We start from the raw sequence: 21,026 nt of genomic DNA on the forward strand, positions 1-21,026 counted from the left end.
ATCCCAGCTATGTCACTGGAAGGGGTCATAGACCCCTGTGAAGTCCCCTACCTAAATCCCAGCTATGCACTGGCAGGGGGTCATGGGTTATACAATGCCTCGTAGAATGGAAAGCATTTAAGGTCAATTCAAGGAATTGAATGATAGGTCCAATTCCTTAGACCAAGAGCCCCTCACCAGCATCAAAGAACCTCCCTTGAGGAAGGGGGATAATTGGCATATTAAAATCAAAACTGTGCACTTTTATTATTATTACAATCAAGGGGGAAGCGCTAAACCCGGAGGATTATACAGCGCCTGGGGGGGGGGATGTGGAAGGCATTCAGGCTTAATTTGGGGAACTGGAGCACAGATCCAATTCCCTAAATCAAGAGCCCCTCACCAGCATCAAAGAACCTCCCTTGAGGAAGGGGGATAATTGGCATATTAAAATCAAAACTGTGCACTAAACCCACAAAGGTCATATAGCAGAAAAGTGGCACAGCATCCCTAAGGACTGGTTTTTAGTCAATGAATTTTTATTAATCAGGAGAAAATGCTAAACCCATAGGAGGTCATATAGCACCTTATTTCTTGGATTAAGAGCCCTTTAGCAGTATCAAGGAACCATCCTTCAAGATAATGATTTTATGTGGTAAACCCATATGGGTTGTGCACCACTGCCCAGCCTTCAAAAGTTCCTGCACATTAAACCTTTTTTTTTTTTTAATTTGGACACATAAGTAGTATATTAGTACACTATTACATTCATGGGGGAGCACTAAACCCACTGGGGCAGTGGCGGCTCGTATCACCAGTAATACCTATACTTTCGTACCGCATCAAACTTTTATTTTTAATCATTTTTTATCTCGTTTCAACATACAACAGATTTTTCCTGTAATATATTTGTCAGTTGCAAATTATTTTAGTGTAAGGTTGATGAAGTCATACGTCTGGCAGTGAGCATCTGAGGGAACTGCAGCTCCAGTGGACGAACCGCCACTGCACTGGGATCAGTGACTCAAGGAATGGAAGACTTGATTCAAGGTATTGGATTATTATTTTATTATAATTGCAACTGGAGTATACCTGGAGAGGGTTTCAGGGGTCAACATCCCCACAGACCAGTCTGTGACCAAACCTTGTGGTGGACCAGGACCTGATCAACCAGGCTGTTACTGCTGGCTGCACACAAACCGATGTAGGAACCACAGCCTGGCCTGACTTTAAACTCATCAAGGTACTGGAGAATTGGTCCAATTCCTTAGATCAAGAGCCCCTCACCAACATCAAATTGTTACAATCAAAACTAAGCACTAAACCCACAAGGGTCACCAACAACAAAGAACCTTCTTTAAGGGTCGCTGCTTCACTATCCTGTAAGATAATCACACAGTGGGAACAAACGTTATGTCTTCCTGTTACATTACTCTAGCAAGCAGGATATTACTTCAAGGTGAGATTTTAGTTAGGTAACAGTTCCATCCAGCAGTAACAGCCTAGTTGAGCTGGCTCTGATCTACCTGGTCACAGACTGGGCTGTGGGGGCACTGACCCCTGCAACCCTCTCCAGGTATACTCCATAATAAAGCACTTAAAAATACAGTAAACAATCAATGAGGGATTATCAAAGTTCATACATAAGAAGACAAGAAAACCTTATCAGTACTTTCACTGACCATAGCAAATCATTCCAATAAAACACTTTATTGAAAAAAAACAAGATTTTTTTTTTTTTCAACAAGTCGGTCGTCTCCCACCGAGGCAGGGTGACCCAAAAAAGAAAGAAAATCCCCAAAAAGAAAATACTTTCATCATCATTCAACACTTTCACCACACTCACACATTATCACTGCTTTTGCAGAGGTGCTCAGAATACAACAGTTTAGAAGTATATACGTATGAAGATACACAACATATCCCTCCAAACTGCCAATATTTAATGATATTTAATGAAATTATTTGTGATGGGTAGTGACAATACTAATGATGCCTTTTTATATACAGTGGAACCTCAAAAATCGAACTGCTCCCAACACAACCAATTATGTAAGTGTATTTTTGTAAGTGCTTTTATAAGTGTATTTTTGAGGGTCTGAAATGGATCAATCTAATTTACATTATTCCTGATGGGAATAAATTCATTCGGTAAAGGCACTCGAACAGCCTTCTGGACCGAAAAAAGTTCGATATTTGAGGTTCCACTGTATATAAACAATTATATTTCACACCGATTTCTTCCTATAAGATTAACAGGTCGCGTGGCTCAAGCGGTAGAGCGCTGGACCTGTTAATCCCGTGACCCCAGTTTGAGCCTCCCATCCATCTTACCATAATAATTCTCGTTTGACAGGATGGGCTTAATTAGGTTCAACTCATCTGAGGTACCTGGGCAATATGACAAAGAAATAAATCTTCTAATAATGTTTATTTTTTTTTATAATACAGGAAAAGATGTGAATCCAAAAATTTATCTTGGGTTATTTATTTTTACCGTTAATATTATTTATATTTTCCATCTAAACATTTTGGTTCATGTTGGTCCTTTGTTTTTTACCAATTCTTTCTGCATTGCTGACAAAATCTCTGAAAATACAAAGGACAATGAATTCGTTATTATATAAAATGAAAAATTAATGGTAATGATGATAACTATGAGATGATAATGATTTGGGACCTCCTGAACTGTGTATAATACAGTCTCTCCTCACTCAATGACGGAGTTCCGTTCCTAAGACCACGTCGTTAAACAAATTCATTGCTAAGTGAGGAGCATACTATAATGGTAGTGGGTTTGTGTCAACCATCTTTCATATTGTTTAATGTCACCTTTACACCAATTATAACATTTCTGGTATATTTTTAAATGTTTATACAGTAGTGTACTGTATACTGAAATAAACAGAATAAAGGAAATTAGCTCTAATATACGTACATTATTTAGGTGACGGTAAACGAGTACATCACTAAGTGAGGAGAGGCTGTAATGATATTATACACAATACATAAGATTCTCAACATGCTTGTAAACCAAGGACTTACTGTATACAGGAGGACCCCACATATATACCACTACTTTCACTGTTCCATGTTTTCACTGGCTTTCAATTAAACCATTGTTCCACCTGGTGATACCGGTGGATGGAACATAATGAACAATGGGTCGATTTGAATCCAATGAAAATGTGGGACGCAGAAAAGAAGGTGCTGTATATACAGGGTCCCCCTGTAATCAGTGTAAACTTCAACACAGTACAATTAAGAAGTTCTTTCTTCTTTCAACGTACCAGCCGTATCCCACCGAGGCAGGGTGGCCCAAAAGGAAAAACGAAAGTTTCTCCTTTCAAATTTAGTAATATATACAGGAGAAGGGGTTACTAACCGCTTGCTCCCGGCATTTCAGTCGCCTCTTACGACACGCATGGCTTACAGAGGAAGAATTCTGTTCCACTTCCCCATGGAGATAAAAGGAAATAAACAAGAACTAGAAAGAAAATAGAAGAAAACCCAGAGGGGTATGTACTATACATATGCTTGTACATGTATGTGTAGTGTGACCTAAGTGTAAGTAGAAGTAGCAAGATGTACCTGAAATCTTGCATGTTTATGAGACAGAAAAAAGACACCAGCAATCCTACCATCATGTAAAACAATTACAGGCTTCCGTTTTACACTCACTTGGCAGGACGGTAGTACCTCCCTGGGCAGTTGCTGTCTACCAACCTACTACATAGAGTTAAGAAGTTATTATTAATAAAATGCTGGAAACAATAGGCAAGTAACCCCTTTTTCTGTGCTAGATAGTAAATTAAAAAAATAACAGAGCCAAGTAGTTTGAGTGTGTGTAGATGGAGCAATAAAGAGCTGATTAAAATGTTATGGCTAAAAAAAACATCTGGATATCCTAGCTTTGAGTCAAAGTTAAAAAGAGACAGGAGAGTTTGAATAGATGTGAGTACAGTACACATTGAAAATCTTCTGTATTGTGTATATCATTATTATATCATTATTTTGTATATCATTATTGTGCACAATATCATTATTATACGCAATTCAGGAGGTCCCTAATGTGTTCTTAACCCTTAAACTGTCCAAACGTAGATCTACGTTTGTGCGTGTAGTGCTCCGACCTTAATTTTCTCCATAAGAAACAATGTAAAAAAAAACGTAGATCTACGTTCAGAGCGCTACGTGTGCAAACGTAGATCTACATTTGGACAGTTTAAGGGTTAAGTTGAGGACTTACTGTAAACAAGATTAAGTCAGTGTAACTGAGAGGACAAGGATTTAAGGTAGTGGCTTTCAAGGTTTCTCTCTAAAGTTTAAGTTACTTGTAAATACTGTACTGTCATAATGTTGGTAGAATTACTGACAATATGTTAGGTAAAAGGACACAAGTGAAACTAATGTGACATTTTATTGTGGCAAAGTTCTTGGAGAGCAAAATATTTCTAGCCATGGTATTGTCAGTTTTCTTCTTCAATGTTTGTTAATTTTAACCCGTAAACGGTCCAAGTAGATCTACGTTCACATGCGTCGTGCTACAAAAGTAGATCTACGTTTCTTTTACATATTTTCAAATATAACAAAAAAAAAAGTAGATCAAAGTTTATTTTACACATTTTCAAATGTAGAAAAACAAAAAGAAGATCTAATTTTTTTACATACTTTCAAATGTTGAAAAAACGTATATATACGTTTGGACCGTTTATGGGTTAAAAGTTAATAATCACACAATATTGAGTGGGGGAGGTGTCCAGATAAAACAAATACAGTGGTACCTTGGGATATGAACAGCTCAAAAAGCGAACAATTATGTAAGTGTATTTATGTAAGTGCTTTTGTGAATGTAATTTTGGGGGTATGAAACAGATTAATCTAATTTACATTATTCCTCCTGGGAACAAATTCGTTTGGTATCAGCACTCGAACTGCCTTCTGGAATGAAATAAGTTAGTATCCCAAGGTACCACTGTACATATAATCTTACCTTATAACTGCAATAAATTCAGGTGCTTTGGGTATGTTATTGTGACCGTAACCAAATTTGCCATCAAATGCAACAAACTTGAGAGAATATTCTTCTGGCAGTTGTCTCTGCTGTGCTGCAAGTTGAAGCTGCAAATCAAGAAAGAAGATAACTGTTGAACATCATCATAAATGTGTATAAATATGGGCATACCTGGTTAATATGGTGCACTTGCTCCAAAGCATTGCTAATACAATGCTTTCAATTATACAGTGGACCCCCGCATAACGATCAGCTCCCAACGCGACCAATTATGTAAGTGTATTTTTGTAAGTGCTTTTGGAGGTGTATTTTTGGGGGTCTGAAACGGACTAATCTACTTCACAATATCTCTTATGGGAACAAATTTGGTCTATAACGGCACCCAAACGGACTTCTTGATTGAAATAATATAGTTATGCGGGGGTCCACTGTATTCGTGTTTTTTATTTTTGATGCTTGAAAGCGTTTTTCAACAATTTTAATTTTTTTAATTATTTCTACTTTTACGCTATTTTTTAGGCCAAGTGTTTTTTAGTCCATAGTGCAAATATGTTTCTAGGCTTTTATATGCGCTGGCAGGTGAAAAAAAAAAACTGTGATTCACTTTAAGGCGGAATTCGCTTTACGGCGGCAGTCTGGAACCTAATTCACCGTATTAATGAGGTACAACTGTATGCATACAAGTGCTCCACATTCACTCCAATTTCCAGGCACAAATAAGTCACTAAAGATGGAATAAGACACAATCACACTAGCAGGGAATGTGAAAAAAAAAACATGATTTCAATCCTATTGCAAGTTAGCCTAAATAACCTTCAAAAAACAACAGAAACATGTCTAGTCATTGCTACAAACAGACCTGACCATAACAAACAAGTACACTCAACACTACAAACAGACCTGACTACAATGAACAAGTACAAGGAAGCCACTCGTGAGTCAGGAAGTGACTGTTGTGAGATTAAAATATAATGAATCTGATATGAATTGGGAGTTGTCGCAGCTGATTTTTTTACAATGACCTGGTTGTTTTGGGAAAAGTTTGAAGAAAAGTTCAATAAACTGTAGATGAATTTTGGAAGGTATGTAAAAGAAGGAAATTAAAAGTGAACATAGAAAAGAGCAGGGTAATGCAAGTAATAAAAAATCTAGGCATTGGAAGTATGGATATCAGATTAGAGGGAGGGAGTATGGAGGAAGTAAATGTGTTTAGATATTTGGGAGTGGATTTATCAGTAGATAGGTCTACTGTCATATGGGTGTGAAGCATGGGTTTTATATGTTGCAGCGAGAAGGTTGGAGGAAGTGGAGATGTATCTAAGGTCAATGTGTTACGTGAACATTATGCAGAGAATTCAGAACTTGAAGATTAGAAGAGGGTGCAGGGTTACCAAAAGTATTATTCAGATGGCAGAGGAAGGGTTGCTGAAGTAGACAGAGCAAAATAAGGTGACTAGGAAGATGTATAAATCTGTGGTGGAGGAAGGGAGGGGCAGGGGTCATCCCAGGTAGGAGTGGAGGGAGGGAGCAAGTGAGATATTGATTGCTTAGACATGCAACAGGCTTTAATGAGTGTGCAAGATAGGAGTGAGTGGAGGCAACTAGTTTCTATGATTTAATGTACTATTGGAGTGTGAGCAAGGTAATATTCATGAAGAGATTCAGGGAAACCAGTTAGTCAGCATTAAGTCCTGGAGATGTGAAGTACGGTACAGTACTTGAACTCTGAAGGATGGGTGGAGGTGTGAAATACAGTGCCTGCACTCTGAACGATGGATGGAGGTGGGAAGTACAGTGCCTGCACTCTGAAAGATGGGTGGAGGTGTGAAATGCAGTGCCTGCACTCTGAAGGATGGGTGGAGGTAGGAAGTACAGTGCCTGCACTCTGAAAGATGGGTGGAGGTGTGAAATACAGTGCCTGCACTCTGAAGGATGGGTGGAGGTGGGAAGTACAGTGCCTGCACTCTGAAGGAAGGGTGGAGATGTGAAATACAGTGCCTGCACTCTGAAGGATGGCTGGAGGTGGGAAGTACAGCGCCTGCACTCTGAAGGAAGGGTGGAGATGGAATGCTTGCACTCTGAAGGAGAGGTGGTGGTGGGAAGTATAGTGCCTGCATTCTGAAAGAAATATTAATATATAAAAGTATTAATCCTAGGCAGTAGGTTGGTAGACAGCAACCGCCCAGGGAGGTACTACTGTCCTGCCAAGTGAGTGTAAAACGAAAGCCTGTAATTGTTTTATATAATGGTAGGATTGCTGATGTCCTTTTTTCTGCCTCATAAACATGTAAGATTTCAGGTACGTCTTGCTGCCTCTACTAACACTTAGGTCACACTACACATACATGTACAAGCATATATATACACACCCCTCTGGGTTTTCTTCTATTTTCTTAGTTCTTCTTCTTGTTTATTTCCTCTTATCTCCATGGGGAAGTGGATCAGAATTCTTCCTCTGTAAGCCATGTGTGTCGTAAGAGGCAACTACAATGCCGGGAGCAAAGGGCTAGTAACCCCTTCTCCTGTATACATTACTAAAACTAAAAAGAGAAATTTTGTTTTTCTTTTTGGGTCACTCTGCCTCGGTGGGATGTGGCCGGTTTGTTGAAAGAAGAGGAAAAATATTAATTCAAGGTAAACCACAATATTGTGAGAAAAATCAAATTCTAGAATGCCGAGTCTATGCATGAGAACAAATTAAGAAAAATTATATAATGGATGCAAGTACAAGCTCTAATCCCATAGGAGTCATAGAGCACCCAGAGAATGGAAGGTAATCAGGCTTAATTCAGAGAAGAGAAAAGTAGCCTTAATTCCTTGGATCAAGAGTCCATCAGATTCTAAGATGTTCCCCTTGAAGGGAATGAAATAAGATAATAAAGTTAATAAGAAATAACTACAGGTGCTGTTTGATTAACAATGGTTCAACTTATGGTGCAAAAGCACCATTGTAAAAAGCACCATTGTGAAAAGCACCATTGTAAAAAGCACCATTGTGAAAAGCACCATTGTAAAAAGCACCATTGTAAAAAGCACCACTGTGAAGTCCATAACTTGCATTCATTTATTTACTTTTCAATGCTGATGTTTAGTTAGTTACAGTAATTATTTGTTCATTATTTAGTGATATTTATGTACTTATTCAGTGACAGTAAGTAATTATTCACTTATTTAGCATATCATATTCATATTCGACATGATATTTTTGTCTTACGATGCGTTCACTGGACTGTAACTCCATCGTAAGTCAATGGACACCTGTATATGTAAGTACCTTCTGCCCCAGTTCAATAGGTACAACATAATCATCTTGAGCGTGAAGAATGATAACTGGACTCGTAATGTGGACGATGTGTTTGTCGCTCTGGAACTCGGCACCAATGTCTTGCAGAGGATCTACGAAGGCCCAGTCAAAATATGGCAAGTGGTAAAACACCTGAGGATAAATGAGAAACATAACATTAATTGTAAATATTAAACTGTCAGTTGTATATAGATATTGCACTTTCCAATACAGCCTCTCCTCACTTAATGACGGAGTTCTGTTCCTAAGACTGCGTTGGTAAACCAATTCGTGGCTAAGTGAGGAGCATACTATAATGGTAGTGGTTTGTGTCAACCATCTTTGATATTGTTTTAATGTCATCTGGCATATTTTTAAATGTTTATACAGTAGCGTACCGTACATATATTATAATAAACAGAATAGGGGAAATCAGCTCTAATATATTATATTATTTAGGTATGGATACTGGTCAGAGACCGTCGTAAGTCCGAGTTGTCGGTAAACGAGTATGTCGCTAAGCGAGGAGATGCTGTATTGAAAAGCAAATAATGAGTACAAGTTTATTCTATCAATAAATGTACAGTACTGCACAGTACAAAAAAAAAAAAAGGTTTTACAGTTTTATCGCAACATCGGAAAGTTGAAATACCATAAGTCGAACCATCGTAAAGCAAGGAGCATCTGTACCAATCATTCATTCTTCCGATGGACAGCTATTTGACATTTTGAAGATTGAGACACTTATGCAACATATGGGAATCTTTATTGAGGAAACATTTCACCACACAGTGGCTTCATCAGTCCAATACAAAGCAAAAAGGTGTAAGGAGAGGAGGAGTTTGAGGTAATCAGTCCCTCAGCCTAGAGTCGATGTGTTCAGTCCATCGATCTTGTAGAATGTGACATCTGATACTATCCAGAGATTTTCTTTGATAGGACACCTAAATAGATAACGCTAAAACATATGCAAGGTACTGGATAAACAATGATCTTTTGTGGTAAAATTAATGACTTAGATACATAAATACAACGACATTCACTTTTTTTAAAAACTTCAAACAATTTTAAGCTATTTTTGGCAACACTAAAAAAATTATAGTGTGCCTACCTGGGATAGAGGATTAAGTCTTACTTCATCTTGGAGATTGTTAAAAGGGGCTTCTAACACTAAGCCTTGTGGACACTTCTTCTCCATACACAACTCTGACACCGCGTGACATGATACACTGTGGGAGAAGGGTGTAACATGATAAAATATGATAATACAATAGTAGAGTATATCTGGAGTATACAATGGTAAGTATACCTGGAGCATACAATGGTAGAACATACATGGAATATACAATGGTAGAGAATACCTGGGGTATACAATGGTAGAGTATACCTGGAGTATACAATGGTGAGTATACCTGGAGCATACAATGGTAGAACATAGAGTATACAATGGTAGAGTATACCCAGAGTATGCAATGGTAAGAATACCTGGAGTATGCATGCAATGGTAAGTATACCTGGAGTATACCAACAGTGTGTAAATAAGACATTTTAATGCATGTTATGGCATTTAATTGTAAAGGTGTTACATCCTCCAAGGAAATTTTTCTTCGACTGACAGTCACTGGTGGATGAATCGACTTAAGTAAATTTATTCAGGTACAGGTACACATAAATACAGTTACATATATTATAAATACAGTTACATATATTATCATAGCAGCATATGTGTAGATTACCTAGGGTAACCCAAGAAAGTCAGTGAGACTTATTTCCATCAGGGACCTTAACTTCACGGTCAATGCCCGTAACCCTCAGCGCCTCTTCGCAAACATTGCGTCATGCTGAAATAATATTAAATCCTTAATCTTTACGACATATTCATCCCCAATTGTCCTCAAAGATTTGTTAAGTCATAATTAACCCGTAAACGGTCCAAACGTATATATACGTTTTTTCAACATTTGAAAGTATGTAAAAAAAGTAGATCTTCTTTTTGTTTTTCTACATTTGAAAATGTGTAAAAAAACTTTGATGAACTTTTTTTTTTTTTTTAATTTGAAAATTTGTAAAAAAACTTTGATCAACTTTTTTTTTTTTTTTTTATATTTGAAAATTTGTAAAAAAACTTAGATCTACTTTTGTAACACTACGCATGTGAACGTAGATCTGCTGGGACCGTTTACGGGTTAAGGAAAGATCGTAGACTCCACTTTACGAAAACAGACAAAGTAAATACGATAATAATTATGGACAAGGTAGATTATAGGGGAAAAATGAACGTTATTAGAAGGCAGGGGAACTTACTATAGCTGACATCAGTGACATACTATATAGAAAACCCTTTGTTATTCAGAGCATTTCCCACAACTTAGGTTAATTTTGTCCCCAGGATGACGCCCACACCAGTCAGCTAACACCCAGGTACCTATTTACAGTGACAGCAGGTGCAAGGTAACTAATACCCAGGTACCTACTTACTGCTAGGTAAACAGTGACAGCAGGTGTAAGGTAACTAACACCCAGGTACCTACTTACTGCTAGGGGAACAGTAACAGGAGGTGTAAGGTAACTAACACCCAGGTACCTACTTACTGCTACCTACTTACTGCTAGGGGAACAGTAACAGCAGGTGTAAGGTAACTAACACCCAGGTACCCACTTACTGCTAGGTGAATTGGGACAGCAGGTGTCTTAAGGAAACATACCCCAATGTTTCCACCCATACTGGGAATCGAACCACAGACCTCAGTACGTGAGCCGAGCATGCTACCAACCAAGCCGAATTTATATTTGTTCGTTTCAACTTACCCAGTACCAAGTGAGTGACCCCAAACAAAGACTGGAGAAGTGCCAGCATTGTCAAGTAGATAATTAAAGAGAGCTTTAGTATCCATTACCAGACCATCCTCATCTGGGTCAACAGCTGAAGAATCTGCATAGCCTGCAAAAAATATAATACATGATCATTTGTATAAAAGAGACTACAAGATACAATGCATAAAATGCGTATTTACCAATAAAGAGAACTACAATATCTATCACTAAATCCTTGAATATTATCACTGGCAACTTCCTTTATGGTGTTTTCATCTTATCATTGTTATTTTTTTAACACGTCAGTTGTTTCCCACCGAGGCAGGTGACCCAAAAATAAAAGAACAAATTTTCATCATCATTCAACACTTCCACCATCACTCATACACAATCACTGTTTTTGCAGAGGTGCTCAGATACAACAGTTTAGACATCCCTCCAAACTGCCAATATCCCAAACCCCTCCTTTAAAGTGCAGGCATTGTACTTCCCACCTCCAGGACTCAAAAATAAATAACAAAAAGGCACAATACCGTGACTGGAACAATACACAAATAACCCGCACATAGATGAGAGGAGCATACGACGATGTTTTGGTCCGACTTGGACCATTTACAAAGTCACACTAACGAAAAGAAGAGCAGGATGGGTATATATAGGCAGGAGGAGGAGGAGGAGGTGGTGGTGGTGGAGGTGGTGGAGGTGGCGGAGGTGGCGGAGGCGGCGGAGGCGGCGGCGGTGGTAGTGGTAGTAGTGGTAGTAGGGGCCAGTCAAATACTAAGAAAGAAGAGCACTACAAGGGAGCTAGGTGCCCACAGAGGGTAAGAGCAAGAACACCGAGGGGGGGAGAAAACAAATAAATAAATGAAAGGAACAAATACAAAGGGCAGAAGAAAGACAACCCAAAGGAGAAAAAGGAAAGAGGAAAAGGGGAAGAGGGAGAAGAAGAAAAAGGAGGAATCAGGTTAGGTCACAAGTGTTCTGAAGTTCGGAGCATTTTACAATGTAGTGGGAGAGGAAGGCATCTGCAGAGACGAAGCCAGGACTAAGATTCATACAAGGAAAATTGTGTATTAGGAAGGATTCACCCAGATGGTGACTGTTAAAGTTGGAAGTAGGGAAGACAGTTTTAGCAGAAGACCAGTCAATAGGATGGCTGTGATCCTCTCTTCTATGTGCGGGTTATTTGTGTATCCAGGACTCAAGTCCGCTTGAATCCTTTCACACACTCCAACAGCTCATCAGGTCCCAGAAACTATTACAGGAGGACCTCCACATTTCACAATTAATATGCCATTTGCCATAATTCCAGTTTCCCTCTCTCTATTATTATTAATTTACCTTTATATATACAGCATAATTATAAAATTAACTGACAGGTGTTTGGGTGTGTGGTGATGCTGACAGGTGCTTGGGTGTATGCTGAAGTGTGGTGAGGCAGTGAGAGAGGCAGGTGATGTTGACAGGTGTCTGGGTGTGTGGTAATGCTGACAGGTGTTTGGGTGTATGGCGAGGCAGTGAGAGAAGCAGGTGGTGATGTTGACAGGTATCTGGGTGTGTGGTAATGCTGACAGGTATTGGGTGTGTGATGATGTTGACAGGTGTTTAGGTGTGTGGTGAAGTGTGGTAAGACAGTGATAGAGGCAGATGGTGATGTTGACAGGTGTCTGAGTGTGTGGTGGAGTGTTGTGAGCCAATGAGGCAGGCAGGTGGGTATGTTGACAGGTGTTTGAGTGTGTGGTGGAGTGTGGTGAGGCAGACAGGCAGCAACTGTTTCGGTGATGAAAAATAAAAAGGCACACTAACGTGACTGGAACAATACTTGGACCTGGGTGCGGTGAGAGGGAGCGGAGGTAAGAAGGCAGCCAATAATTGTGGTGATGCTGATGAATGTATGGGTAATGAGGGAGGATGGAAGGAATCAATTGTGATGATGCTATGGAATGTGTGGTGAGGAAGACAGGAAAGCAGCAATTGTGGTGATGCTGGTAGCTGTACAGTGAGAGGCAGATATTTAGTACACCACATCATACCTCTATAATCAAAAGTGATAATGTGATAATCCATTTCACGAAGTACACGATACAGTTCGATTCTATGATGTTCTCCTCTGGTTCCTTTGTTACCATGTAAGTAAAGGATGACAGGCTTACTGTCTCTCAAGCTCTGCTCATACCACAAGTCCCGCTCGGAAGATCCTATGTCGGGAGCAAACTGAACCAGAGATCCTGGCAGGATGTGCCTGGGAATAAAATTGAGAAAAAATAATTAAAACTTACATTAAGCTAAAATCTGATGACAGAACATTACAGGAGGGACAAGTTTATACAGTTCTAAATATGGTATCAGTTGTCCTTCCCTTACGCAACTGCTGTATGAAAATGGCGATAATGCAAGAGGGGTAAAACCACTGACTATAATGAACAATGGATCGATTGAAAGCCGACAAAAATGTAGAGAACCAAAAAGACGTGTTGTATACATGAAGCCTCCTGTATAATTGAAGACCTTTTTTTTTAACTAGTAAATTAATGTGTACATATAGTGGGTGTACTCACATGCAAATAACATTGATATCACATGTGTGGTTAGATAATAAAAAGTGTATGATATTCTAGGATAATATCCAGTACATTACATTACTGTATTCAGATTTATATTTCTTTTCTGCAGCACACAGTATTTCTTATGGGAAAAATTGATTCAGTTTTCATACGTTTCGGTTTTAGAATGACCTTCTGGAGCAGATTAAGTTCGAAAACCAGAGTTCCACTATAATGTAGTTAATGTAGTTAATGTAGTTAATGCAACAAAAGACTCCTAGACACAAAAGCCACTAACATGCAGTGCATTGTGATCAAATTAATTCTAATGCTTAAACACTACTTAAGAACTACACATAAATTATGTAGTTGGATTTGTTAGATGTTGGATTTTTCAATTTTTTTCAAAAAAGATTGACAGGTTGACCTAAGCACAAGGTTCATTAATATTCTAGTAAATATAATATGTAATGACACACTTTTATAAGCTGTGATCAGTTCTGCTTACATACAGTGGACCCTCGACCAACGATGGCATCGACTAATGTTAAATTCGACTAACGATACATGTTAACGCTAACATGTTGCCTCAACTAATGTTAAAAAACTCGACTAACGATAATCGTTCTCGGGTACCAATTAATATCGTTAGTCGAGGGTCCACTGTATTTTATAAATTGTACATGTAATTTTTCTTATTTTTTTTTTTAATTACCCTGTTGGTCATTTCCCACCAAGGCAGGGTAACCCCAAAAAAAAAAAAATTGCTCTCATCATCACCACTTATTCCATAAAGTATTAAAAAGGTATGCGTCTCTTTATTATTTATTTATATTTTTTATTATCACACTGGCCGATTCCCACCAAGGTAGGGTGGCCCGAAAAAGAAAAATTTTCACCATCATTCACTCCATCACTGTCTTGCCAGAAGGGTGCTTTACACTACAGTTTTTAAACTGCAACATTAACACCCCTCCTTCAGAGTGCAGGCACTGTACTTCCCATCTCCAGGACTCAAGTCCGGCCTGCCGGTTTCCCTGAACCCCTTCATAAATGTTACTTTGCTCACACTCCAACAGCACGTCAAGTATTAAAAACCATTTGTCTCCATTCACTCCTATCAAACATGCTGACGCATGCCTGCTGGAAGTCCAAGCCCCTCGCACATAAAACCTCCTTTACCCCCTCCCTCCAACCTTTCCTAGGCCGATCCCTACCCCGCCTTCCTTCCACTACAGACTGATACACTCTTGAAGTCACTCTGTTTCGCTCCATTCTCTCTACATGTCCGAACCACCTCAACAACCCTTCCTCAGCCACCTGGACAACAGTTTTGGTAATCCCGCACCTCCTCCTAACTTCCAAACTACGAATTCTCTGCATTATATTCACACCACACATTGCCCTCAGACATGACATCTCCACTGCCTCCAGCCTTTTCCTCGCTGCAACATTCATCACCCATGCTTCACACCCATATAAGAGTGTTGGTAAAACTATACTCTCATACATTCCCCTCTTTGCCTCCAAGGACAAAGTTCTTTGTCTCCACAGACTCCTAAGTGCACCACTCACCCTTTTCCCCTCATCAATTCTATGATTCACCTCATCTTTCATAGACCCATCCGCTGACACGTCCACTCCCAAATATCTGAATACATTCACCTCCTCCATACTCTCTCCCTCCAATCTGATATCCAATCTTTCATCACCTAATCTTTTTGTTATTCTCATAACCTTACTCTTTCCTGTATTCACCTTTAATTTTCTTCTTTTGCACACCCTACCAAAATTATTATCAAGAGGTCATCGTAATACAGTTAATCTGAAAACAGCCAGTTAAGAGAGTGAGTAAGTTTAATATCTGGCCTACCAAGGAGGGAAAGTATTGAAAACTTTAAAAATAATGGATATGTAACAAGTTACAGTGGTACCCCGAGTTTCGTACAAAATTCGTTCCGGAAGGCTGTTCGAGTGCCATTACTGAAAGAATTTGTTCCCATAAGGAATAATGTAAATTAGATTAGTCTATTTCAGACCCCCAAAAATACTCACAGAAGCACTTACAATAATACACTTACATAACTGTTCGAGTTGGGAGCTGTACGACACTCGGGGTGCCACTGTATCACACTGCCCTTATATGAATCTGGTTATTTGAGTGGTTTACAGTTACTCTTATGGCCTTGATAGTCTCATAATTATACTTCCTTATTTTTATAAACACACCAGTATCCTTCATGCTTCAGAAAAATCATAAAACAATACTGTCTGTAACTCATTGTTACTATCAGTAATTGTACTGTAGTCACCACAGTGCTAGTTTAAGACTAGCATTTGCTAGACTTCAGGTTCGAATCCCTCCCACTCCTTATAAAAGAATTATAACAAGCATGATCAATGCTAAAAGATGTAGATAAATCTTTACTCTCTCCATGGAGAAGTGGAGAAGAATTCTTCCTCCATAAGCCATGAGTGTCATAAGGGGCGACTAAAATGCCAGGAGAAAAGGGGCTAGTAACCCCTTTTCCTGTATAAATTACTAAATGATGGAAGCAATGTGCTAGTAACACCTTCTTCTGTATAAATTACTAAATGTAAAAAGAAAAAACACTTTCGTTTTCTCTCTTTTGGGTCGCCCTGCCTCGGAGAGAAATGGCCGGTGTTAAATAAAAAATCTTTACTCTGAGTGAGACTCATAGATACTCACCATATTCCAACTGAGACATCTTTATCAGTCGTCATATAAAAATTACGAGTTCCGAGTAGACCAACACTTTCTGGTTTGCTTAAATCTACTTGGCTGCCAACTAGAATGGAGAAAAAATGACATATATCAACATACATAAAATATATTAAGTATTTCTATTAAAGAAATTGACTTTAATAAAAATTTCAAACACTTGGGTATTAAAAAGAATATGAGAGGGCTATAATGTTCAAAACTGATACAGTGTTAAACCAAGCTATTAATATCTTGTGATGTCATACTGGTACCTAACAGCACTGGTGATGTACCAAGCTATTGCCATCTTGTGAAGTCATATTGGTACCTAATAGCACTGGTGATACACCAAACAATATGACGACATCTTTTGAAGTCATATTAGTGCCTAATAGCACTGGTGATGATGATAATGATTTCAGTAAGTATAAGAACAGCTGCAGCATATCAAAATATGCATTATATTGCTACCTTTTTCTGCATCACAAATGGAATGACAGAGAGACCTTTTGTACAGAACAAATCTTCAATTAACAGAGAATGATTATTGCATTTTGAAAATAAAGGTATTCTGTGACCTATAGCTGGGTTGGTAGCATACTCAGCTCACACATGGAGGTCCATGGTTTGATCCCCAGTGCAGGTGCAAATATTAGGATGTGTTTCCTTAAGACACCTACTGTCCATGTTCACCTAGCAGTAAAATAGGTACCTGCATGTGGTGTGGGTTGCATCATGAGGACAAAATTGACCTAATCTGCCCTAAATGATGTGCATAACCAGGGGCATTTGATATAGTATGTCAGTCTCTAAATGTTGTACATGAACTAGCAGAAATAAAAGATAGATTAAAAATAAAGCGAGATCTGCTGGGTCAGCTAATTCTGAAACAACGGATGAAGCCCATTGAACACAGAACGGTTTGTTATTGTTATGATCATATTAAAATAATCTCATGTTTAGGCAGCACAGTCACCATTCCTAGCTACCCGCTCCCTCCCATTGGTTCATAAAATTGAGGTTTTCCTTTTTTCAGGGTAGAGCGTCATCACGTTTTGATTTAATAAAGCTCTACCCAGTTCGCTGGGTATAGTGTTTCACTATCAAAATTGCCAGCAATACCGCCTCTTCATTCTAAAGAAAAAATGAAAAATTCACAGATGAAAATATACTGCAGTACCTAAGAATTACATTCTGCAAACCATGCTTGTCATGATAACGTTAAATGATGCAAAATTTAGGAACTTTTGTTAAGAAAGATGAAAAAAGTGTTGCAATTTTGGTGAGTAGTGAAAGATGAGGTAAGTTGCAATGACGTGAAATACAATGTGAAATTTAGATACCCGTGTTAAGAAGATGAAAAAGCGTTGCAATTTGGGTGAGTAGTGAAAGATGAGGTAAGTTGCAATGATGATACGAAATAATGTAAAATTTAGGTACCTGTGTTAAGAAAGATGAAAAAGCGTTGCACCCTTGGTGAGTAGTGAAAGACGAGGGGCACCACAACCCAGACGACAAAACTAGTAAATACTAGACAAGTCGCAGTTGACCTCAGCACCCTGGAATAAAAGTATTTATATAGCATTTTTCATTCTACTCAGAATGCTTAGAAATTAATAATACAAGGCCTGTAGGCCTGAAACAAGTGTACTTACAATAATCACTGTACATGCTCATTAACCCTTTGACTGTCACAAGCCCCTTTCTGAAACTTGTCATTCTATGTCGCAAAATTTTTTGAAAAAAAAAAAAAAAAAAAAAAAAAATTTTATTATGAAATGATAGAGAACCTTTTCCCAATGGTAATGACACCAAAAGTACGAAATTTGGTCAAAAACTCACGGAATTACCCTCCCGCGAAGTTAGTGGTCTCGGAGACATATACGCATCGGCGATTTTGCTGACTTTGAGCCCTGTTTTTGGCCAATTCCGTTGTTCCAGTTGACCAAACTCAGCTGTTTCTTTAGAACTCCATTTGTTTCTATCAGTTGAGTACAAGAAACCGCCCATTTACCGATCTGAACTACCCAATAAAGTGGTCAGAAATTGGCAATTTGGCCAGTTTCATGCAAATTAAAAAAGATGCCAATTTCAAAATAGGGTCCAGAATAAACAATGTAAACATTCTTGGCACTAAAATAACATATCCTCTGTTCATTAGTCACGTCTCTAGGCCCTCTTACATTACTATTGCTTTCTATTTTGATTTTTTATTCATACAAAAAATACAAAATTTACTGTTATGCAGACTACTGTATTATTGTAAAAATGGTATAAATAATATCAGTGCACTAGTGAAAGTATATTAGACTCCCCAGTTAACGTGTATTGGACGTGTGGTGTGATTTGCTTACTCCTGAACATTGGTAAAAATCAAACATTTCCGCTACTTTGAGCTCAATTTCAAGGTCGTTTTCATCGTGAAACTAATCAAAATTATCTCTATTTCTGTAATATGTTTTCCATTTTATCACATGAGACCATGAAAACAAGAATACAATGATAAATACTATACGAAAATATACCTCAAAGTCGGCGTTTTAATCCAAAAAAAACTGTCAAGTTTTTTTTCTCATTATGCACTGCGTGGTGCAGGATTTTTTTTATGTGGTGCACGCTGACCACACAGACCCATTCTCTCACATGTGAGCCTACCAGCTTTCTCCTGCTTGATTCGAAGCCGCTAGAATTATTGAGTACATATACGTCTGAAACACTGGCTCGTACAACGTATATATACGACCAAAACAGCCAAAGGGTTAATATCTATAAAATTAGGTACTTTTCAGAACATAGCAAAGAAGGAACATTGCAGATAATATTTTTTAACCAAATATTCTCATTTTAGTGAAAAAATTAAAATTTCTCAAAAAATGCTTGAAAAAGTTAAAAAAAAAAAGTGAAAATATTGCAATATATCAAGGTTAGACAAGGTTATTCATACGATATTGTAATAATAATACACATGACTCTCCATGAGGAAGCGGAACAGGATTCTTCCTCTGTAAGTCATGCATGTCATAAGAGGTGACTAAAAAAAACCATACCACGGGCGGGGATAGAACCCGCGATCAGAGAGTCTCAAAACTCCAGACCGTCGCGTTAGCCACTGGACGGTCTGGAGTTTTGAGACTCTCTGATCGCGGGTTCTATCTACGCCTGTGGAATGGTTTGTTTGCAATTGTGTCATTACGATTTCGTGAGTCAAGGTGACTAAAATGTGGGGAGCAAGGGACTGGTAACCCCTTCTGTATACTTTACTAAATTTAAAAGGAGAGACTTTCGTTTTTCTTAAATAGTGGTGGCTGATTGAGATAAAAATAGAATTATAATATATGACAAATTACAGAAGACAGATTTGTAGCAGCACAGATCTGCTTCTGTAACCATAAGTATGGTCTGTACCAGCACAGATCTACTGCTGTAGCCATAAGTATGGTCTGTAGCAGCATAGATCTACTGCTGTAGCCATAAGTATGGTCTGTAGCAGCACAGATCTACTGCTGTAACCATAAGTATGATCTGTAGTAGCACAGATCTACTGCTGTAACCATAAGTATGGTCTGTAGCAGCACAGATCTACTGCTGTAACCATAAGTATGATCGGTAGTAGCACAGATCTACTGCTGTAACCATAAGTATGGTCTGTAGCAGCACAGATCTACTGCTGTAACCATAAGTATGATCGGTAGTAGCACAGATCTACTGCTGTAACCATAAGTATGGTCTGTAGCAGCACAGATCTACTGCTGTAACCATAAGTATGATCTGTAGTAGCACAGATCTACTGCTGTAACCATAAGTATGGTCTGTAGGAAAACAGATCTGCTGTAACAACAATTAGGTACAGTATTTACATTTTTTAACACATCAGCAGTTTCCCACCAAGGCATGGTGACCCGAAAAAGAAGAAACACTTCCATCATCACCCACTCTATCACTGTCTTGCTAGAAGTGTGCTGTTACTATAGATCAAACACTGCAATGTATCTGCAATGGATTTGCATCCCAACAAATACTTCAACCCTCAACTTAATTCATGGCAAATTTTGTGCAACATCAACATTTTGAATAATGAAATTATAACTAACAAAATTCTCCGTAAGCCATGCGTGTTGTAAGAGGCGACTAAAATGCCGGGAGCAAGGGGCTAGTAACCCCTTCTCCCGTATAAATTACTAAATTTGAGAGAAACTTTCGTTTTTCTTTTTAGGGCCACCCCGCCTTGGTGGGATACGGCCGGAGTGTTGAAAGAAAGAACTAACAAAATTATAACTAACACCATACCTGTTAAACTTTCTGCGTCGTACTGGAAGAGTGTGTTGTACTCCCATTAGAGTTAATATGTTCATGGTGATTCACACCTGAAATTATTATTTTATTATTGCTTTCATAGGGTGAGTGCTAAACCCAGGAATGACTGGAAGGAAATGTTAGGTTTAATGACAGGAAGGAAATGACAGGTTTAATGATGGAAAGGAAAACTGGTTTAATGATGGGAAGGAAATACAGTGGACCCTCGACTAACCATATTAACTGGTACCCGAGAACGAATATCGTTAGTCGAGTTTTTTTAGCGTTAGTCGAGGGAAAATGTTAGCGTTAAAATGTATCGCTAGTCGAATTTAACGTTATATGATGCCATCGTTGGTCGAGGGTCCACTGTAT

At 38.5% G+C, this 21,026-nt stretch overlaps 1 protein-coding gene across 1 annotated transcript; it reads right to left on the reverse strand.

Annotated features, from left to right (window-relative positions):
* Positions 1–2,395: 2,395 nt before the first annotated feature.
* On the reverse strand, positions 2,396–20,722 carry LOC128701727 (lysophosphatidylserine lipase ABHD12; the record flags this gene model as incomplete). The annotated part of the gene is given in 9 exon segments (XM_070105046.1): positions 2,396–2,568; positions 4,973–5,100; positions 8,268–8,429; positions 9,388–9,505; positions 11,085–11,217; positions 13,124–13,332; positions 16,344–16,443; positions 17,799–17,917; positions 20,646–20,722. Coding segments are annotated over 9 exon segments (1,101 nt in total). The 3' UTR covers positions 2,396–2,501.
* Between the last annotated feature and the right edge of the window lie 304 nt (positions 20,723–21,026).

This window comes from Cherax quadricarinatus, chromosome 96 (genome assembly GCF_038502225.1).
Source record: "Cherax quadricarinatus isolate ZL_2023a chromosome 96, ASM3850222v1, whole genome shotgun sequence".
Lineage (NCBI taxonomy): Eukaryota > Metazoa > Arthropoda > Malacostraca > Decapoda > Parastacidae > Cherax > Cherax quadricarinatus.